This window comes from Anolis carolinensis, chromosome 4 (assembly GCF_035594765.1).
Source record: "Anolis carolinensis isolate JA03-04 chromosome 4, rAnoCar3.1.pri, whole genome shotgun sequence".
NCBI classification, from domain to species: domain Eukaryota; kingdom Metazoa; phylum Chordata; class Lepidosauria; order Squamata; family Dactyloidae; genus Anolis; species Anolis carolinensis.
In genome coordinates, this window is record NC_085844.1 from 82,930,104 (window position 1) to 82,951,381 (window position 21,278).

General features: G+C 43.1%; 1 protein-coding gene across 2 annotated transcripts in view; it reads left to right on the forward strand.

Moving 5' to 3' along the window:
- Positions 1–387: 387 nt before the first annotated feature.
- The window catches only part of hmcn1 (hemicentin 1), a 312,600-nt gene continuing 291,709 nt past the window's right edge, over positions 388–21,278 (forward strand). For both annotated transcript variants that reach the window (XM_062980741.1, XM_062980742.1), the window contains exon 1: positions 388–1,132. In XM_062980741.1, the coding sequence (XP_062836811.1) occupies positions 781–1,132 (352 nt within the window). In that variant the 5' untranslated portion in view covers positions 388–780. The remainder of the gene's footprint in view (positions 1,133–21,278) is intronic.

Consider the following 21,278-nt stretch of genomic DNA (forward strand, 5'->3'; position numbering starts at 1 on the left):
TAAATTACTAGAGGCAGAGTGGAGCCAGACCCCTTAGGGATGGAGAAAGGATGAGGCCTATTTCTTCCAGCATCTGTAATCATCATTGATAAATAGTGCCAGAAAACTGGACCGCGTTCTTGCCGCAGAAGTTTCCCTGAGAATTAACAATGCCTCTACTTTTAAGACAGCATCTGAAAGAGATTTGCCTTGAGTGATTTTTTGCAGCACTCCAGTGACCCTAAATACCTTTTTAAACAAGTCACCCTAAAAGGGGAGGGTGGGGGGCTCTGAAGCAAAGGTCGGGAAGTGGGAGTGACCAATGAGAAGGCGAGCTGTACTGAACTGAACTGAGCATCCCCTCCTAGTTGCCTCCAGAGTCTGAGCAGCATTGTTGCAGCAACAGCAGCAGTAGTAAGAAGCCTCACTCTCTAGCCAAAGACTCCTGACAGCAGCCGGACTTTGGAGAGTCTCTGCCGCTTGCCAAGGAATCTAGAAGCAGCAGCAGCAGCAGCTGCTGAACAAGAGGACATGAATGGGACTCTCTCCCTTGCCTTGAGGAGAGTCTGCCAAAAGTCTTGCAGCTGAGTAGACTGGGGAAGGGAAGACGAACCAGCCACTACTTGCAAGCAAAAGCTGCTGAATTCCCCTGCTGTCCTCTTTCCTCCCTTGAGTCTGTAAAAACTACTTTGTAAAGGAGGGGAAAGGGCTTCATTGTTACTTGGGCAAAGGAAAGATCAAATGCTTTAGTTTCTCCCCCCCTTCCTCCACTTTTCTTTCAAACAGACTGGCTCTTTTGTGATGCATGGTGTGGAGAAGATGCATGTGTGGGGGGTACCAGGGAAGAAGAAAGAAACCATGAATCCCCACAGCAGTATTTTCTCCTGGGCAGTGGGATTCTATGCCCTGTCCTTTTGTGTCCTTTTCTCTCTTGGCCATGCACAAGATGCTGATGTTGAAGTGGAGCCTCACGCCACGGGGGAAGAAATCCCGGACGGAGCATCTACCTTGGCTTTTGTGTTTGATGTGACTGGCTCTATGTACGATGATTTAGTTCAGGTCATTGAGGGAGCATCCAAAATTCTGGAGACTTCTCTTAAAAGACCCAAGAGACCGCTTTACAACTTTGCCCTGGTTCCATTTCATGATCCAGGTAAGAAAGTATTTTCAAGACCTCTTATGCATGCAAACACAGTAACATATGCAAAGGTGTATCAAAGCATGGCTGAAAAAAAATTCAAGCTTGTCTTGGGAATTTGGCTTACAGTGATAATTTTCCTTAAAGTAAAATGAAAAGTCAATTGTTTATTCTCGCTAAATATGGAAAGGAATAGGGATGGGATGGGTGAACTCATCAAAGGAGATGTAATTTTTAAATTTCTCTGAAACAGATGTGATTGTTATCACTCTCATCATGCCAAATGTAGAAGTGATTTGTTGTTACCTTTCCCAAATAAGAAGCTGATGGGAAAGAGACATACTTGGAGCTTCAATAGAGTTTTTTCTTTCTTACTGGATTAATGAATTGCACACATCACACTAACGTTCCCAAAGGGGTACTGAGTGTGAGAATGATTGCTATGGAAAGCTGGGACATAAAACCTCCTATTTGATTGTTCTTCCATTTTCATAGAATTTTCTGTTGTAACAAAATTATGAACTGCATGGTACATCTAATTTAACCCCCACCCATGAGTTGGAGATGCTAACTGTACACAAGCCAGTTAATTTGATATGCATTACCCTCAGAGGTATGCATGCCACCATGTTTGGTACTAAACATCCATGTCTATTGTAATGTAATGTGCTTTCTTTCTTATTAAGACATGGAGGCATTTCTCTTCTCAGAAGATAAAATCAGCTGTCACTGTATAGCAGTTGTTTACACGTCTTACAAAATCACGACCTTTGACCTTTTTCCTAAATTGGTTTGCTGTTTTGTTGCATTTCCCATTCAAAGTTCCTGGGACATAATACAGATTTTATTGCAGCCTGCTTGAGTGTCCTTTCTTCTCCTCATTTCCCTCCCTGCATTCCTCATTCCCTCTGCTGTTTATATACATTTTCTTCCTGTTTCCTCTCTCACTCCCCAGCATCTGTTTTCTATCCTCTTTCCTAGGACTTTCTCATCTTCCATTGTCAAATATCTCCAGGTGACCCCACAAGGAAATAGAAACCTCGGTGTGCCCAAGGCTGTGGCATGTAGCAATATCAGGATGGAGATCAGTTCAAACTAAACACTGAAATCCCTGTTTAAAAATATGATCTGCCTGCTGCTTGCTCCACCTGAGACACAACGGAGCTCAAACATCTGGCAATTGGTTGTGCAGAGGGATTGATAAATCCAGTTGATTCCAGTTCTTACTTTGTTTGTTTTGTAAGAAAATCACAACCATACGCAAAATATTTGTGCTGATGGGTAATGTGACAATAATGGAACATTGATAGTGTCATCTTGTAAATGTTTTCCAATTTTGCTTAATTAAAAAGAAAGCATTTTTCCTCCCAGAGCACGTTCAAAATCAACTGTTGGAAATATGCCACAAGGGGTGTAAGTGTGTGTATGTGTGTGTGTGGAGGGAAATACATTTGATTTCCTATGATCTACTGTTGCTCCATGAAAGGCACCAAAATATTTTAAGAGAGAAGTACCATTGTAGGGAGCAGCACATGCCAGTAGAGGGCCAGAAGAATGCAAGACTGAAGTTCTTTTGTGCTTCTTGAGATAACTGGCTATTGTAGTCTGTTTTCATTTTTCTGTGTTAATTGGCACTGCTAACCATTGATTTGATCAACTTCCTTGATTAACAACAACCTTTTAAAAACTTGTGGTGCAATATTTACTCAAATTTACATTCATCTTTACTTTTTTTATTTTTTTTGGTGTGTGTGTCAGGAGCAACCGAAGTTGCTTCTGGAGTGAGAGAATTGGCCATCTGCAAGGACGTTGCCCAGGGGACGCCCGGATGTTTTGATGTTTTACCATCCTTGTGGGCGGCTTCTCTCATGTCCCCGCATGGAGCTGGAGCTTGATAGAGGGAGCTCATCCACGCTCTCCCCGGGTGGGATTCAAATAATAATAATAATAATAATAATAATAATAATAATAATAATAATAATAATAATTTTATTTTTATACCCCGCCCATCTCCCCGAAGGGACTCGGGGCGGCTTACATGGGGCCAAGCCCGCACATCAACAATATAAAAACAGAGCAATAAAACAGATCCATCAACAATAAAAACAAGTCATAAAAATCACATAGAAAATATACTGATAAAATATTGGATTGGATCCAAAGAAACTGGGCCGAAAGTGCAAGTTATGTCGATATCATCAGGAAGGGGTGGCTACCCAAGTAGACATAGCCATTAAAGTGCTGGGGAAGGCATACACAAGGGACTGCTGCTGGATAGGCAACAGGTTGATCCTACTATGGAGATCAGTTGCCAAAGGCATGTTGGAAGAGCCATGTTTTCAGGCTCTTCCGAAAGGAGAGGAGGGTAGGGGCCTACCTGATCTCCTTGGGGAGCAAGTTCCAGAGCCGGGGGCCACGACGGAGAAGGCCCTCTCCCTCGTCCCCACCAACCGTGACTGCGAGGGTGGTGGGAGCGAGAGGAGGGCCTCCCCCAACGAGGGAAGAGATTGTGCAGGTTCATAGGGGGAAATGCGGTCTCTAAGGTAGGTGGGTCCCGAACCATTAAGGGCTTTGTAGGTGATGACCTGCACCTTGAATTGGGCTCGGAAAATAAATTGCAGCCAATGGAGCTCCTTAAACAGGGGAGTTGAACGTGCCCTGTAATTTGCTTGTTAGAAACCTGGCTGCTGAGCGTTGTACTAGTTGCAGTTTCCGGGCCGTCTTCAAAGGCAGCCCCACGTAGAGCGCATTGCAATAATCTAGTCTAGAGGTAACTACTAAGGCATGGACCACCATGGACAGATCTGATTTCTCGAGGTACGGTTGCAGCTGGCGCACAAGTTTTAATTGTGCAAAGGCCCTCCCAGCCACAGCCGACACCTGGGCCTCAAGTGTCAGCGCCGAGTCCAGGAGGACCCCCAAGCTGCGGACCTGCGTCTTCAGGGGGAGTGCGACCCCGTCAAGCACAGGTTGCCACCCTATGCCCCGATCAGATGTACGACTGACCCGGAGGACCTCTATTTTGTCAGGATTAAGTCTCAGCTTGTTCGCCCTCATCCAGACCAACACAGCAGCCAGACACTGGTCCAGTATCCAAGGGGCTTCCTTGGATTTTGGTGGAAAAGAGTACTAGAGTTGGGTGTCATCCACGTAGAGATGGCACCGAACTCCAAAACTCCGGATGACCTCACCCAGCGGTTTCATGTAGATATTAAAAAGCATGGGGGACAAAATAGAACCTTGCGGGACCCCACAGGTCAATGGCCAGGGGTCCGAGCCGGAGTCCCCCAGCTTCACCAACTGAGAGCGACCCTCTAGGAAGGACTGGAGCCACTGCAAAGCAGTACCCCCAAGGCCCATCCCGGAGAGGCGTCCCAGAAGGATACCATGGTTGATGGTATCGAAAGCCGCTGAGATGTCCAAGAGAACCAGCAGGGCCACACTCCCCCTGTCCAGCTCTCTGCGGAGGTCATCCACCAAGGCGACCTGGCAGCTTTCAGGTCAGCGACCCAACCTTCAAGTTACGAGGTTTTTATCCCCTAGGCCATCGGAGGCTCCACTTTTTTGATGAACTGAAGTGACATAATTTATAATGTAAAGATATTTTGTTCCCAGAAGGATAGCATAAAATGGCACCTTCTATCCATCCATGCCATGGTACCTAGTTCCATAATCCAGCCAGATCTTTTTGGCACATGAGGCAGAAAATCCCACAAATACAATGCCCCTCATAGCAGTAAAAGTACACATTAAACAATTATTTGATGCCCTTTCATGAAACCTGCACAACCTCTTTGATCTTCTGGGGAGGCCCTCATTTCCTCCACTATCACAGGCTTGGCTTGTGGGAACGAGAGAGGGGGACTTCTCAGTGGTGGCCCTTCGGCTCTGGAATTCCCTTCCTAGGGAGATTAGACTGGCCCCGACCCTGTCTGCCTTTGTCAAACAGTTAAAAACATGGTATTTCAAATGTGCTTTTGAATAATCAATGATATTTTAGACCCTTCTCAGCGACATATTGTTTCTTCGCACTTTACTCTCCTCCTATCCTTCGTACCCAAATTATCTCAGGAACTGTTTTGACACTAGTCCAGCCGCATTATTAATGGTCCTTGAAATCATGCACTTTTGACCTGACCATTCCATTTTATTCATTGATGGTGATATTTATTACCTTCCCTATCTGTTTTTATGATCATTTGCTACTCGTGTTTTTAATTTGTTTATTGCATCTGAATGTTTTGCTATACTGTTTATCCCTTTTTACATTGATTTTAACTGTTGTGCTTGTTTTATTCTGGGCTTGGCTCCATGTTAGCCGTCCTGAGTCCCTTTGGGAAAATGGTGGCGGGATACAAAAAAATAAATAAATTATATTGTATGACACAAAATATCATACAATATTGACACATTATATCGTATCACAAAATCACAAGTCGAACACTTCCCAAGTGTGTAGGACTGTGTGATGTATTTTCGGATGATACGTGCAGATCCCAGTAGGGTGGCCTTTTGCAGTTGGCAGATCGTAATTTTGTCAATGTCTATTGTTTCCAAATGCCGGCTGAGATCTTTTGGGACAGCAATTATTATTATTATTATTATTATTATTATTATTATTATTATTATTATTATTATTATTGTTATTATTATTATTATTTTATGACACAGCAAACAAGATAGACATGCTGGATTTCGTATCACAAAATCACAAGTCGAACACTTCCCAAGTGTCTAGGACTGTGTGATGTATTTTGGATGATGCGTGCAGATCCCAGTAGGGTGGCCTTTTGCAGTTGGCAGATCGTAATTTTGTCAATGTCTATTGCTTCCAAATGCCGGCTGAGATCTTTTGGCATGGCACACAGTGTGCCCATCACCACCGGGACCACCTGCACTGGTTTCTGCCAGAGTCTTTGAAGTTCAATCTTGAGGTCCTGAGTTTTTCCTGTTGTTTTTCGTCAATGCGACTGTCACCTGGGATGGCGACATCAATGATCCAAACCTTTTTCTTTTCCACAACTGTGATGTCTGGTGTGTTGTGTTCCAGAACGTTGTCAGTCTGGATTCGGAAGTCCCACAGTATCTTTGCGTGCTTATTATTATTATTATTATTATTATTATTATTATTATTATTATTACCTCACATATGCTGTTAGAGCTAGCTGACTCACTCTACTAATGGCAGAGCCAGCTCTAAATTTAATTTTAAAAATTAGCCATCATTTATTTATTTTTCAAAACACATATGCACACAAGTACTCCCACACAATCCCATCCATGGCAACAATGGAGGGAAACCAGGAGGCAGACACTTTCCCTCATGGGATGGGGTTAGGGGGAAGCTGGGCGATGCAGGGTGTGGGGAGACAGATTCTTCATGGCCTCCGTTGAGCCTCAACAGATCTGCCACAATCCGTGGTGAATCCGGTGGCTAATGTGATGAGCTCCTTCGTCTGCCAGTCTTTGCCCAGCGATCAGAATGTCATTTTTCTTTTCTTTTTTGTATTTTATTTGTATACTTGTTGTGATGGGTTATATCCAAAGCTGGACAAGCTCAGGTATAAATACATAAATTAAAAACTGGAAACAGAGATAAATGGACATCAATGTAATAGAGTAAGAGCAGCCAGAGATTCCTTCACAATATCACTCAGATTCTCATTCTAGTTATCTCTACCACATCAAGCCAAAAACAGAATGGAGGGGAGATGCTCATTACCTCTCCTTTTGTGCACCCCTGCTTGTTGCTTCATTTGTAAAATGATAAACCAATCTGAAATTTATAGAACAATTGCACAATAGCGCCGAGGACTGATGTGTTTTGTAATTCCTTGCTTCTGTTCATTTATGTACTTATTGGTTATATTTGCAACACCTGGTGCTAACCTTAAAATACAGTGATGAGAATGGGCATCAATTTTTCCATATCCCAAAGATAGGGATTGGAGAAACCAGGTAATCCTGACTGGACTTCTCATTTTTTAAAGAATATTTCACAATAATTATTTTGACACCTGTATACCATTTCTTTATGCTCCTAATGAGGAGGAACTGTAGACATTGAGATTCACTGGTTTACTGCATTAAAATCTTGTATAAAATCATCTTCTAGTTTGTGCTAGGTTATAGCTTATTCTTCATGTAATCAGTAGAAACAGAAAAAGTCAGAAAAGAAATATAAACAAGAAATACCAGGTAGATGGAATATAATCAGTTTCCTCATTCTACTGGAGAACCATCCCAAGACAGTAAGACAAGAATACACCTATGCATCACAAACCAGCTTCTAGAAGCTCATGGTTCAAGGCTCTTTCTTGGGTCCTATTAGGGTATGAGCATTCTGATAACATTTTTTTAAAAAACCCAGCTATTCATAAATGACCAATAGGAATGTAAAGAACTACAGTAGAGTTCCGGTTAACTGACTTCTGGTTATTCGACCTTTCGTATTATCCGACCTTTCGTATTATCTGATGTGCCAGGCCCTTTGGAGGCGCCCCGTACGTGTTGCTAGGCAGCAATGTGCACAGGGCTTTCCTAAACCTAGTGCTCACCGTAGGGAAGAGCCCCATCCCTTCGGCGAGCACTCGCCCCTTGGGAGGTGCTCCGTGCGCATTGCTAGGCAACAACGTGCATGGGGCACTTCCCTAAGCCAAGTGCTCATTGTAGGGATGAGCCCTGTCCCTCGGGCGAGCACTCGCCCCTTGGGAGGCACCCTGTGCACGATGCTAGGCAGCAACGTGCACGGGGCACTTCCCTAAGCCGAGTGTTTGCTGTAGGGATAAGCCCCATCCCTTAGGCGAGCACCTGCCCTTGGGAGGCACCCCGTGTGCATTGCTAGGCAGCAACGTGCATGGGGCACTTCCCTAAGCCAAGTGCTCACTGTAGGGATGAGCCCTCTCCCTCGGGCGAGCACTCACCCCTTGGGAGGCGCCCTGTGCGCGTTGCTAGGCAGCAACGTGCACGGGGCACTTCCCTAAGCTGAGTGCTTGCTGTAGGGATGAGCCCCATCCCTTAGGCGAGCACCCGCCCCTTGGGAGGCACCCCGTGTGCATTGCTAGGCAGCAACGTGCATGGGGCACTTCCCTAAGCCAGTGCTCACTGTAGGGATGAGCCCTGTCCCTCGGGCGAGCACTCACCCCTTGGGAGGCGCCCTGTGCACGTTGCTAGGCAGCAACGTGCACGGGGCACTTCCCTAAGCTGAGTGCTTGCTGTAGGGATGAGCCCCATCCCTTAGGCGAGCACCCGCCCCTTGGGAGGCACCCCGTGTGCATTGCTAGGCAACAACGTGCACAGGGCTCTTCCCTAAACCGGCTTGCTGGGATGGATAACAGGGCCTCCCTATTATTCGTCAGTTCTGGTTATTCGACATTCGGCCCACCCGTTTATGTTTAATAACCAGAACTCTACTGTACATGCAATTTCTTATTATCAGTGGATATATTCATGCCATTTTTCTGTCTCAAAAGACCATATCACTAGTATTCAAATTTTAATTTCTGTCATTGGCTGGGAGCATGTAATTCTGGTTCAGATTCACCTTGTGTAGATCTGGCTTGGATCATATGTCGGGCACAAGGCATCTTATTGGACAAAGGTTTGGAATGTATCCAAGAACCTCATCAAATGGGGGAAGAATCGGTGGCATGCTCCACTTTGCTGTCCCTTGAAGTACAGAGCCTCCTAGCTTCTATTACATGATGCACAACTACTTCCAGTGGGGCAGTGAAGTGGAGCATGCCCTGGCAGTGGCAACACAGGATGCATCCGTGTTCTGCCAGGGAGGGAAGCTGGACGGTCAATGATTCCCCCCATGGGATGCTCACTTAGGTGAGTCAGGCAATGCAGGGTGTGGGGCAACGGGTTCCCCACACACCTCTATGTGTACCACTGGAATCGCCATGATGTTTGGCAATTCCAGCGGCCTTTATGATGAGGTCCTACGTGTGTTCTAGGTTAGTAAAAGGTAAAAGTTTTCCCTGATGTTAAGTCCAGTCGTGTCCGTCTCTGGGGGTTGGTGCTCATCTCCATTTCTAAGCCGTAGACACCTCCAAGGTCATGTGGCCGGCATGACTGCATGGAACGCCGTTACCTTCCCGCCGGAGCGGTAGGTATTGATCTACTCACATTTGCATGTTTTCAAACTGCTAGGTTGGCAGAAGTTGGAGCTAACAGCGGGTGCTCACTCCGCTCCCCAGATTTGAACCTGGGACCTTTCGGTCTGCAAATTCAGCAGCTCAGCACTTTAACACACTGAGCCACCAGAGGCTCCGTGTTCTAGGTTAGCCCTTCAGTAATGGAAGACTGGCTGGCACATTATCCCTGATCTGTTACCCTCCAGTGCTTTGATGCATTTACTTTACTAGCCAGTATGGCAATGTTATTAAAATACAGATTTATGTTATGTCCTGAACCAGAATCATAGAATCATAGAATAGTAGAGTTGGAAGAGACCTCATGGGCCATCCAGTCCAACCCCCTGCCAAGAAGCAGGAAACCGCATTCAAAGCACCCCCGACAGATGGCCATCCAACCTCTGCTTAAAAGCCTCCAAAGAAGGCGCCTCCACCCCACTCCAGGGCAGAGAGTTCCACTGCCGAACAGCCCTCACAGTGAGGAAATTCTTCCTGATGTTCAGGTGGAATCTCCTTTCCTGAAGTTTGAAGCCATTGTTCCGCATCCTAGTCTGCAGGGCAGCAGAAAACAAGCTTGCTCCCTCCTCCCTATGACTTCCCTTCACGTATTTGTACATGGGTATAATGTCTCCTCTCAGCCTTCTCTTCTGCAGGCTAAACATGCCTAGTTCTTTAAGCCGCTCCTCATAGGGCTTGTTCTCCAGACCCTTGATCATTTTAGTTCTGGCTTTCCATATTGTTAACCTTTGCCTCTTCCCCTTCTACTCAACTTCCCCCACTTTGTGTCCCCTGCACTGTAAACACATTGACTGGAAACTCCTGAAGGGAAGGAGTTGCATTTCTTTGCTTTATAAAGCAGTCTGTATGGCATTTTACTTATAATCAGAATCAAGAACACAGTCTCTTCTAATAGCATTTAACCAAAGGGGGCTTGTGGGTGGGTGTAAACTAGAGGCCAGCATAACAGAGGCATGCATTAAAGATGTACATGTCCTGTGGCAAATTAAAAAGTTCTGGACAAGGGGAGCTTTTTTGCATCACAACCAAAGCTTAGAGATTAAAGGCTGCTGTTGCCTTTTTGTTTACTTTGCTTTCTGGCCTCCCACTAATTAGCTCAGGAAGCAATTAACGCACCAGATCCCAGGTGGCCATTGTATGCTTGATCACAGCTGCAGCAAAAGCAAGGTCTCTTACGACATGGGCAAGCCAAAATAAAACCTTGTACACCTGGGCTCCCAAACTACAACTGCCTGAATCATTCACAATTACCTAGGCTAGCTGAGGCTTCTGGTAGGTGAAATTAAACAATATATATGGTCTTATTTTCATAAACCACTGGTGTTATGGATGCACATGAGTTGGGTGGAGTCTATTGTAACAAGTCTACATCCCACATTGTCTTAAATCACTTCCACTTCCAACTCTGTGGAAAAATTAATGCTATAGTACAGTAGAGTCTCACTTATCCAAGCCTCGCTTATCCAAGCCTCTGGATAATTCAAGCATTTTTGTAGTCAATGTTTTCAATATATCGTTATATTTTGGTGCTAAATTCATAAACACAGTAATTACAACGTAACATTACTGAGTATTGAACTACTTTTTCTGTCAAATTTGTTGTAAAACATGATGTTTTGGTGCTTAATTTGTAAAATCATAACCTAATTTGATGTTTAATAAGCTTTTCCTTAATCCCTCCTTATTATCCAAGATATTCGCTTATCCAAGCTTCTGCTGGCCCATTTAGCTTGGATAAGTGAGACTCTACTGTAATTACTCCTGGATTTCTGATTTGATATGTACTATCCCAATAAGTCCTTGAGCATCCCATTTTTCAGCTGTTTTTTTTAAAATATCCTGGTTTCTGGGTTGTTGTATGTCTTTCGGGCTGTGTGGCCATGTTCCAGAAGCATTCTCTCCTGACGTTTTGCCCACATCTATGGCAGGAACCTCACAACCTCTGAGGATGCCTGCCATAGATGTGGGCAAAACGTCAGGAGAGAATGCTTCCGGAACATGGCCACACAGCCCGAAAGACATACAACAACCCTGTGATCCCGGCCATGAAAGCCTTCGACAACACATCCTGGTTTCTTTTTTTCTTCCCACTCTGTCCTTCTTCTTGGATTACATCCATTGATTCAAACTGGGTTTTTGTTGCATGTGGTTTAATTACATGCTCATTTTTGTAATCGTCTGAGTTGCCTAGCGAGAGCAAGGTAATTTGAACAACAGGTTAAAACCTTTTAAACAAGCAAACAAACAAGATTGTCATTTTGTTGGATCCTACATCTGAAGACTAGAGGGTCTGTAGCCCACAAAAGCTGATTGCTTCAAGTCACCACTGGTAATTCCACCGTATATATTTTAATAAACCGAGGGTGGAGAGAAGTTTGGTTCAGAAGAATCCTGAACCATTCTATGATCAACTTCTGGTGGAAATTCTGGAAGAAGTTGACCATTATTATTATTATTATTATTATTATTATTATTATTATTATTATTATTAAACTTTATTTGTACCCCGCTAGCATCTCCCGAAGGACTCGATGCGGCTTACAAAGGCCAAGGCCTCAACACACAATATAACAATACAAAACAAAAAGCAAATTAAAAACAATTAAAACAGTATAAACAACAAGCAATAAACAATACGCTAAAACACAATAAAACTGGGCCGGGCCAGAGTAATGGGTACAAGATTAAAAGTGCTGATGTGACAGGTGATATATAAGGCTTCTAGGGCAAGTGCAAAGTGCGATATACGATCTTAGTTCTAATAAAGTGCTTATGGGACTTGGTGTTGGAGATTTCCTATTAATCTGGGAAGGCACATTGGAACAGCCAGGTCTTCAAGTTCTTTCTGAAGACTGCCAATGTAGGGGCCTGTCTGAGATCCTTGGGGAGGGTGTTCCAGAGTCGGGGGGGGGGGGCCACCACGGAGAAGGCCCTGTCTCGTGTCCCCACCAACTGCGCTTGCGACGCAGGCGGGATCACAAGCAGGACCTCTCCAGATGACCGAAGTGAACGCGTGGGTTCGTAGACGGAGATGCGGTCACGGAGGTAGGATGGTCCCAAACCGTTCAGGGCTTTGTAGGTAAGCACCTGCACCTTAAATTGGGCTCGGAAAGTAAATGGCCATAGAATTGTACTGGAGTTATAGACCCCTTCTACACTGCCATATAATATCTAGGTCATCTTGTTTGAACTGGATTTTATGGCCGTGTAGACTCATATAATCCATTTCAAAGCAGATTATGTGGATTATATGCTTTGATAATCTGGATTATATGGCAGTGTAGAAAAGGCCCTAGACACTTATCTAGGCATTTTCTAGGAACCTTATCTTATGTGACATGTGTGTGTGTGAGTGGGGGGGGGGGGGGGAGATGGTATATAATTGTGACGTTTAGTTCTGTAGCATTGCAAATCACTATGTTTTATTATTCATTATCACGTATCTTCTGAATTTGCTGGTTTCTCCATTATTAACTATTTTCATCCTTATCTCACGAGCACGTGGGTGGAAGACTTGTTGGCACATTATCCCTGATCTGTGGCCCTCCAGTGCTTTGATGCATTTACTTTATTAGCCAGTATAGCAATGTTATTAAAATACAGATTTATGTTATGCCCTGAACCTCTGGCTTTCCTCTCCCCCTTTTAAAAATTAAATAATGGGGGTCTTACTTTGACATCTCAATACCCTTGAGGTATTGAAATTTGCATTTTAAAAGGATCAAAGAAGCAGAAAACCTTGCTATTAAAGACAACGAATAATAGCGATCTACTGTAGCAGTGATATTTCTTAGTTTTTAAAAAAATTACCCAAAAGGATCAAGCGGCTGCATTATGGCAAAATACTGAGGACTCACTGTTAATTAGGGGACCACACACAGGACAGCCCATTTGCCTATGTCATAGGTGATTCTGACAGCTCTTCTGACATGTGTTATTTCGATGTGCATTCGAATAAATAGTTCTGGTTAGTTATTAGTTGTCACAACTACTGCACTTTATCACACACCACTCTTATTGATTGAACTCTGTAATGAGATCCTTAATTCCCTCTTGTAGAGTCTGCTGAATTTTATCTTACAGTTTGTATATTATGTTCAGACTCTAATGTTCTAATGTTTTGATGTTGATGTTTTATACTGGTTTGTATGTTTATACTATTTTACCTGTTTTACATTTACATTGGTTTAATTATGCTGTATTTTATTGTATGTTGAAACTGGGCTTGTCCCCATGTGAGCCACCCCTAGTCCCCTCTGGTGAGATGGGAGTGGGATATAAAAATAAAGTTATTGTTATTTTATTATGACACAGCAAACAAGATAGATATGCTGGATTTCATATCACAAAATCACAAGTCGAACACTTCCCAAGTGTCTAGGACTGTGTGATGTATTTTCGGATGATGCGCGCATTTGCTGTAGCATGAGCCATGATCTTATTCTTGAGCTCTTGTTGTCTTGCGTTCAAGGTTCCTGGCGGTTCAACAGGTGTTTCAAGTGCTGGTTCATCAAATTCTTGCAAAAGCGCCACACTTTCTTCTGGTTCAATCTGTTCCACCATTCCAAGTATTGCTGGAGTCTCTGCTGCTGTCTGTGCTGTGGTCTGATGGTAATTTGCTTTGCAGATTTTCTGGATTTCTTCGAGTTCAACTTCACTGAACACTTTGTTTCTGATTATGAATCTTCATTGGTCAGCCAGTTGGGGTTCTGTTATCTGTGAGTCAGGGTACTCTTGTTTCCATAACTGATGCATCCTTTTTTGGTAGCCGCGCTTTTCAGGTTCAGAGTTGTAATAGCATTTCATGACTGTGCGGTTTTCTGGCATTGTATATTTCTGCCGCTTCTGTGACTGTTCATTTGGGTTTTGATGATTCCGTAGCCCACTTGTCGATGGATGTCCAGAATCAGCAGCATCCACCGCGGTCCTTTTTATCCTGGGCGACGACCGAGCCAGTATAGACTTCGTTTTGGTTTGATTCTCCATAATGCGAATGGGTTAGGTGCTCTTTGTTCCATTCCTCCGCTGAGGCCTCTCTGGCTTGGTTGGACCTGCCGATAGTTACACTACTGCCAGCACAGCCCTCAGCATCCTCAGAATGGTTAAGCCCCCCCACCACGTCAAGGTGGCACCTGCGGGGAAGGGGGGGGAGTTGTTGTTGTTGTTATTATTATTATTATTATTATTATTATTATTATTATTATTATTATTATTATTATTCCTGGTTATGCGAATGTTTCCCTGTCCCTGGTTTGTACATAACTAAGGTGAAATAATCACTGAGTGTCAGGATAACTCTATTAGCATGGGACTGGTTGCTTCAGTTTTCTGACATAAAGAAGAGAGGTGGGGGGGGGAGGGAGGCTGGGAACAGATGGGGACGGTAGTGTAAATAGGACATCTGTTTTTTGAGAGAAATTGATACAGCAGTTAACAGACTGTGGGCACAGTGTTTGCCCACTAGGGAGTGGGTGGGAGTTGGGGCTGATATATATGGGAGGTTTGAGTGGGAAAACTTTAGAACTGTCTTTTTAGGATTATGGAAAGAAGGAATAAACAACTTGTCTCCAGAGATTTATTGTTGTGAGCTTGATTTTAACTCCAAGATCTTCCAAAGTCTGACAGTAACAACCTGAAGAGGAATGAACTGATTAAACAATAACTTTTTGAGGGCTTAACATATAAATGAAACCATGTTCAACAAAATGGGTCGGGGAGAGGCTGGGATGTTTTGAAAGCTGAAAAAATGGAAAGGTAGAGGATTAATTGATGTCAGAGTAATTGCAGCGCAGCAGTAGTTGGATGGAATCAGTGGAACGCAGAACGAAGTGACACCCAGAGACTTTGGTAAAACTATATACAAGTTTTACTGTAAGCAGTAATAATCAAGACAAACAGACTTGCAGACAAACACAGGACTTAACTCTCACTCTAGGCAGACAGCACTCGACTCTACTCAGAACTGAACAGATGCAATCAGTAATGCACAAACACTTGTGTCTGGACACTCCCCAGCTCCAGCCACACATCAAGGTAATCACAGCTTCTCAGTAATTAGCTCTTTCCAGACTATAGCACACTCTGGATGATGCAATCAGTATGCAATACAAGCAAGACACAAATTTCATTTAAACACTATCAATACACAAATCCCACATTAACAATTGAGACTGTCCCTGTTAAATGTGGACAATTGGCCAGGTTGCTTTTCTTTAGTTCATTCCTTTGGTAGTACAAAGTGAGACACAGCTTCTCCAGTTACTGCTTCCTCATGGAGAACAGAGCTATGTGTGCAACCAAACCGTGCCCACACCCCCTAAACCAACCTGCTGGTTTCAGGTGAGGTTGAAGATAAAATTCTATTCTTGGTTTGTTTGCCAACCCAGTTGGCATCTGTAATCTGCAATGGAGAGTTAGTAATTATCTTGTATTTTGGTTCAGTCAGCAAACGCTGGTCCTTGTCTTGAAGAAGTGTGGGAAAATGGAAGAAATTAGTGAACCTTAGGCAATGTGGAAGTGTGGCCTAAAGAATGCTATGTGTGCATGTGCGTGTGGTGGGGAGATCATGTTGGGGGGAAGTGCAGAGCTCAGAGGTGAACTGGTATGGATTTTCCAATCAAGGTCTTGAAATTGGCAAGCTTGAATGTTTTGGTTTTGAAGGAGACGTATTCATGAGTGAAAATATTGGTAACATATGTTTATTAGAGACTGTATGGTAAAGGGCTGTAGTTGTTGAAAGAGTGTCTCAGTGCTACCCGAGACTCTTCAACATGCTGTATGATAACTTGTAATATTTTGTTATGAGACTTCAGCTTAGACAGAGACTCTGGGCTTTCTCAGTTTAATTCATTGTGACTCCTCTGTGGATTTGCTTGCAGAAAAAGGATGGGTCTCATCCAGGAATTTACAACCCAGAGCAAGGTTAATTGACAGCTGGTGGCAGTGGCTGGAATTTCCTGTTTGGATTTATTGTCGTTTAATCCAGTTGATTATATAGTTTCTTCTTTGAACAAACTAGACCTTGACTCTCTGTGGGCTGAATTATTTGATGCACTCCCCTTTTGTCAGTTGCTTGTCCAAGATCTGGATTTTGTAACTGGAGAATATCTCAATTCCTATATCTCTTTTTAAATGGGGCCAGAATGTGTTTGAGGACTGTTTTGTTAAATTACTTTGGACCCCTCACACACGCTTCAGTGGCAAACCCAGGCTGAGAATACACTCAACAGGGAACCACTGTTGAACACAGCTCTCAAATATATGTTACAAAGCCCTCTATTCCTCAACTCCCATTTAATGAAAGCCACTCCTGAAATAGAAAGGTAAGGGAAGGGGAGAGGAGGGACTACTTAACTCTTTCTTCGCTGGATATTTTCTCACCATATCAGACCCTTGCACTCCCAGTGATGTATTAAAATGATTGTGAACCAAAATAGAGACCAGTTCAACCAGTCAATAGTGGAGAAGGATGCCACAGTAGTGCCACTGCTGCTTCCCCAAAACATCTTCTTTTTTATCTCAGACAGGTCTGTTTGGCTGGTTTTCATCAAGAAATGGCTGATTGTATTATGGCAAGAATAGGTGTCTGTTAGCTAACACCGTGCAGATATCAATACACCTTCCTTCCTCAAATGCATGAAATGTAATTTGTTTTGGCAAGATAAACATACACTGACACATAATTTTTGCTCAAAATGTGTCAGATTGTCTGCCATGCACAAGGGAAGGGATGAGATTGGGCAGTTTATATTATTGTGGTTGGATATATGTGGGAGTGTCTGTAAGACCAACCTTATATATTTCGTTGCATCAAAACACAGCCACCACTAACTGGAGCTAAGTGTTTTAATTGTACAATTCTAGTGCTTTCTTAGGAGCCTCCGGTGGCAAAGTGTGTTAAAGCACTGAGTTGCTGAACTTGCAGACTGAAAGGTCCTAGGTTCAAATTCTGGGAACAGAGTGAGCGCCCACTGTTAGCTCCAGCTTCTGCCAACCTAGCAGTTCGAAAACATGCAAATGTGAGTAGATTAATAGGTACGGGAAGGTAACAGCGCTCCATGCAATCATGCCGGCCGCATGACCTTGGAGGTGTCTACGGACAATGCCGGCTCTTTGGCTTAGAAATGGAGATGAGCACTAAGCCCCAGAGTCGGACACGACTGGACTTAACGTCAGGGGAAACTTTTACTACTAGTGCTTTCTTGGTGGCACTGGCTCACAGTCCCTTTTATTCCTAGTTTAGAGTGCTGCTTTGAATCTCTAAAAGCACCTAATGGCCTGGGATGAAATTGCTTGAAAGATTGTTTTCATCACTTCAGAGGTCTGTCATTCTCTACCCTCCAAGTATGTGATTATGTGCCTTCAAGTTGCCTGTGAACCCATTGATTTCACACGGCTTTTAAAGGCAAGATACTCAGAGGTGGTTTTCTCAGTTCCTTCCTCTGAAATATAGCCTACAGTGTGTGGTATTTGTTGATGATCTTCCACTTAAAGACTACAGTTGACTCTTCTCAGCTCCAAGATCAGGTTGGATCTGGTGCCTTTAGAGCAGTAGTTTTCTAAGTGTGCTCTGCAGAGCCCTTGGGGCTCTGCGAAACATGTTGAGGGCCCCTGCAGTTCCCTCCTTGCTTCCAAGGCCCCATTTCCACTCAGGGGGTGCTTTGATTGTGCTTTTCCTACATGGCAAAAGGGGGTTGAAACGAATGGCCCCTGGGGTGGTGGTGGTGGTGGTGGTGGTTCTTCTTCTTCTTCCTCACAGCAAACGAGATAGATATGCTGGATTTCGTATCACAAAATCACAAGTCGAACACTTCCCAAGTGTCTAGGACTGTGTGATGTATTTTTGGATAATGCGCGCAGATCCCAGCAGGGTGGCCTTTGCAGTTGGCAGATCGTAATTTTGTCGATGTCTATTGTTTCCAAATGCCGGCTGAGATCTTTTGGCACGGCACCCAATGTGCCAATCACCACCAAGACCACCTGTACTGGTTTCTGCCAGAGTCTTTGAAGTTCAATCTTGAGGTCCTGAGTTTTTCTTGTTGTATTTTGTCAATGCGACTGACACCTGGGATGGCGACATCAATGATCCAAACTTTTTTCTTTTCCACAACTGTGATGTCTGGTGTGTTGTGTTCCAGAACTTTGTCAGTCTGGATTCAGAAGTCCCATGTATCTTTGCGTGCTCCTTTTCCAATACTTTTGCAGGTTTGTGATCCCACCAGTTCTTTAGTGCAGGGAGATGGTACTTGAGGCATAAGTTCCAATGAATCATTTGGGCCACATAGTTTATTTATTTATTATTATTGTTGTTATTATTATTATTATTATTATTATTATTATTATTATTATTATTATTATTATTACAAAGGCTGAATGGCCATCTGTTGGGGTGTTTTGATTGCACTTTTCCTGCATGGCAGAAGGAGATTAGGCTGAATAGCCCCTGGGGTCTTCCACTGAAATACTGTTATGTTTATGTTGCTCAAAATGTTTGCCCATGACTGATATATATAAATTATATGTAATACAATAATCTATATATATAAAAGAGTGATGGCATCAGGGCAGCGGACAAAACAACAAAACCACGGGCCCCCCAACCTCAAAATTTGACAACACAAGCCATCATCCAAGGCTCTAGGTTGATACAACAAAAAGAAAAGAAAAATAAAGTCCTAATTAGAGGGAGAGGAATAATTGTTTTTATCCAATTGCTGCCAGTTAGAATGCTAAGCTCCGCCCACTTGGTCTCCTAGCAACCGACTCAGCCCAGGGGACAGGCAGAGTTAGGCTTCACTTAGGCCTCTTCCACAGATTATCTAATTTGCACTGGATTATATGGCAGTGTAGACTCAAGGCCCTTCCACACAGCTATATAACCCATTTAGAATCTTGAATTATCTTGACCAGCAGTCATGCTGGTCACATGACCTTGGAGGAGTCTACGGTCAACGCTGGCTCTTCGGCTTAGAAATGGAGATGAGCACCAACCCCCAGAGTCAGACATGACTGGACTTAATGTCAGGGGAAACCCTTTACGCTTTACCTTAACTACCACCAATTCCTCAATACTTTATTTCCCATACCACCAGACTTCGCCACAGCAATGCGTGGCCGGGCACAGCTAGTATAATATATAATATATAAACATTTCTTGGGGCTTCACGAGAAAGTTTTGCTTCAAAAAGGGCTCCATGGCTGAAAAAGTTTGAGAACCCTTGCTTTAGGATATTTTCGCTTGTCTTCTCCATACATAGACAAAATATTTCTATGTGATTCCTTCAGAGAGGCAGTTCCCTTTGTCCCAGGCAGGGTAGGTAAGGTGGCTAGATAGGGTGTCTTTTTCACAGTAGGCTAGCTTCCCCAGAGAGTTTCACTCAGAAGATATATACAGCCTTACTCATCACAAAGGGCTAAAATTGGTGGCATACTTCATTTTAGCCCAGGTCACCCACGAAGCCTGCTGGGTCCCATCAAATAATGCTAGTGGGGCTCCATAGGTGAAGTAGGGCGGAGCCGGTGCATGTTGTAGGGTTGTATATTTTTTTGACCATATTAGTCTTTGTGCACATGCCATACTCTCACGTTTGCCCTATATGATGGCATTGCCAGCCATGGAATTTTTAATACAATAATGAGTATGGTGTGGATTCGTCATCTGATCCTTCCATTAATGGCTGTAAGTGTCGAAGTTCATTTGATGGATGTGGCTTTAAACTCTCTGGCCTCTTTGAGAGGGTTTCCCAGTTTATGTGAGACTGAGCTTATCTTTTTAAACTCATGCTGGCAATGTTCCAGGAGGTAGTTCTGAAGGTTCAGCTGAAGGAAAGGGATATGGGTATGTTGTCCACATAACACACTGGCAGAACAGAAGGAATTTTTCAGGAGAAACTAAATTTAAATGTGATAATAGATGAGCATTTAAAAACAATTAAAATGATTTAATTAGAAACACAATACTCTTGGTCTCCTGTATCCATGGATTCAGCCATCCACAGTTTGATTTCTAAAAGAATCCCAAAGACAAATGTTGCTTATACTATGTTATATAAGGGATATTGTTTTATTATGCCACTGTATATAGTAGGACTTGAGTATCCGTTGATTTTGGTATCCATGAAAACTTCTGGAACTCAGCCCCTTGTGTCCCTCACAACACTTGACGAGCCTATGACCAAATAACTGGCCTAATTTGCTATCTATCATTTTAAAGATTTTAAAAATGAGAAATATATCTTCATCAATAGATGAATATATATTTCTCATTTTTAAAATCTTTAAAATGTAAAATAAATCCTTAAAATTAAGATGGATTGACTTCAAATAGAAGATAGCTTATAAAGAGCACTATCTTACTGATCAATGCAGTAAAAATTGATACATGATCTATTTTGACTAAAGAAAAATGATGAGTAATGTTCTTGAAACACTAAAAATCCTTGAATGATTTTTTAAAGAAAAATATGATTGTGATGTGATGACTATTAGTTTGAAAACGGATATGGGCTGAACATTCCTTATGCAGAATTCCGAAATATAAATTAATTCCAAATCCAAAATAATCTGCATGGGGAGCTGAAATGGTGACATCTTTTTTTTCCTGATGTTACACAAATATTGTTTCACAATTATTAAAAACATTGTATAAAATTATTTTCAGGCTATGTGCATGATGTGTATCATGTAATGAGCTCTGCCAGGAAAGAGGAGAGGAAGTGGTGTGCTTGGCATAAATCTGCACCTCCTGCCAGTTCACAGATTTCTGTATCCCTCTATAGCCTCATGTCTTGTTCGTTTATTACTTACCTTGTGTATGAGACATGAAGCAAGAGAAGGACAGAGGATCTGAAAAACTATGGGTGTCAAAAAACCCTAATTTTGGAGGAAGGGGGAGGGTTAGAGAGATTTCTTGGGGATCCACTAGCTGCATGCTTTTGCCTTGAGAACAAATGAACAGGACTGGAGCCACTACTGCCTTGAACGCAGAAGAGGGCAACTACCCTGTT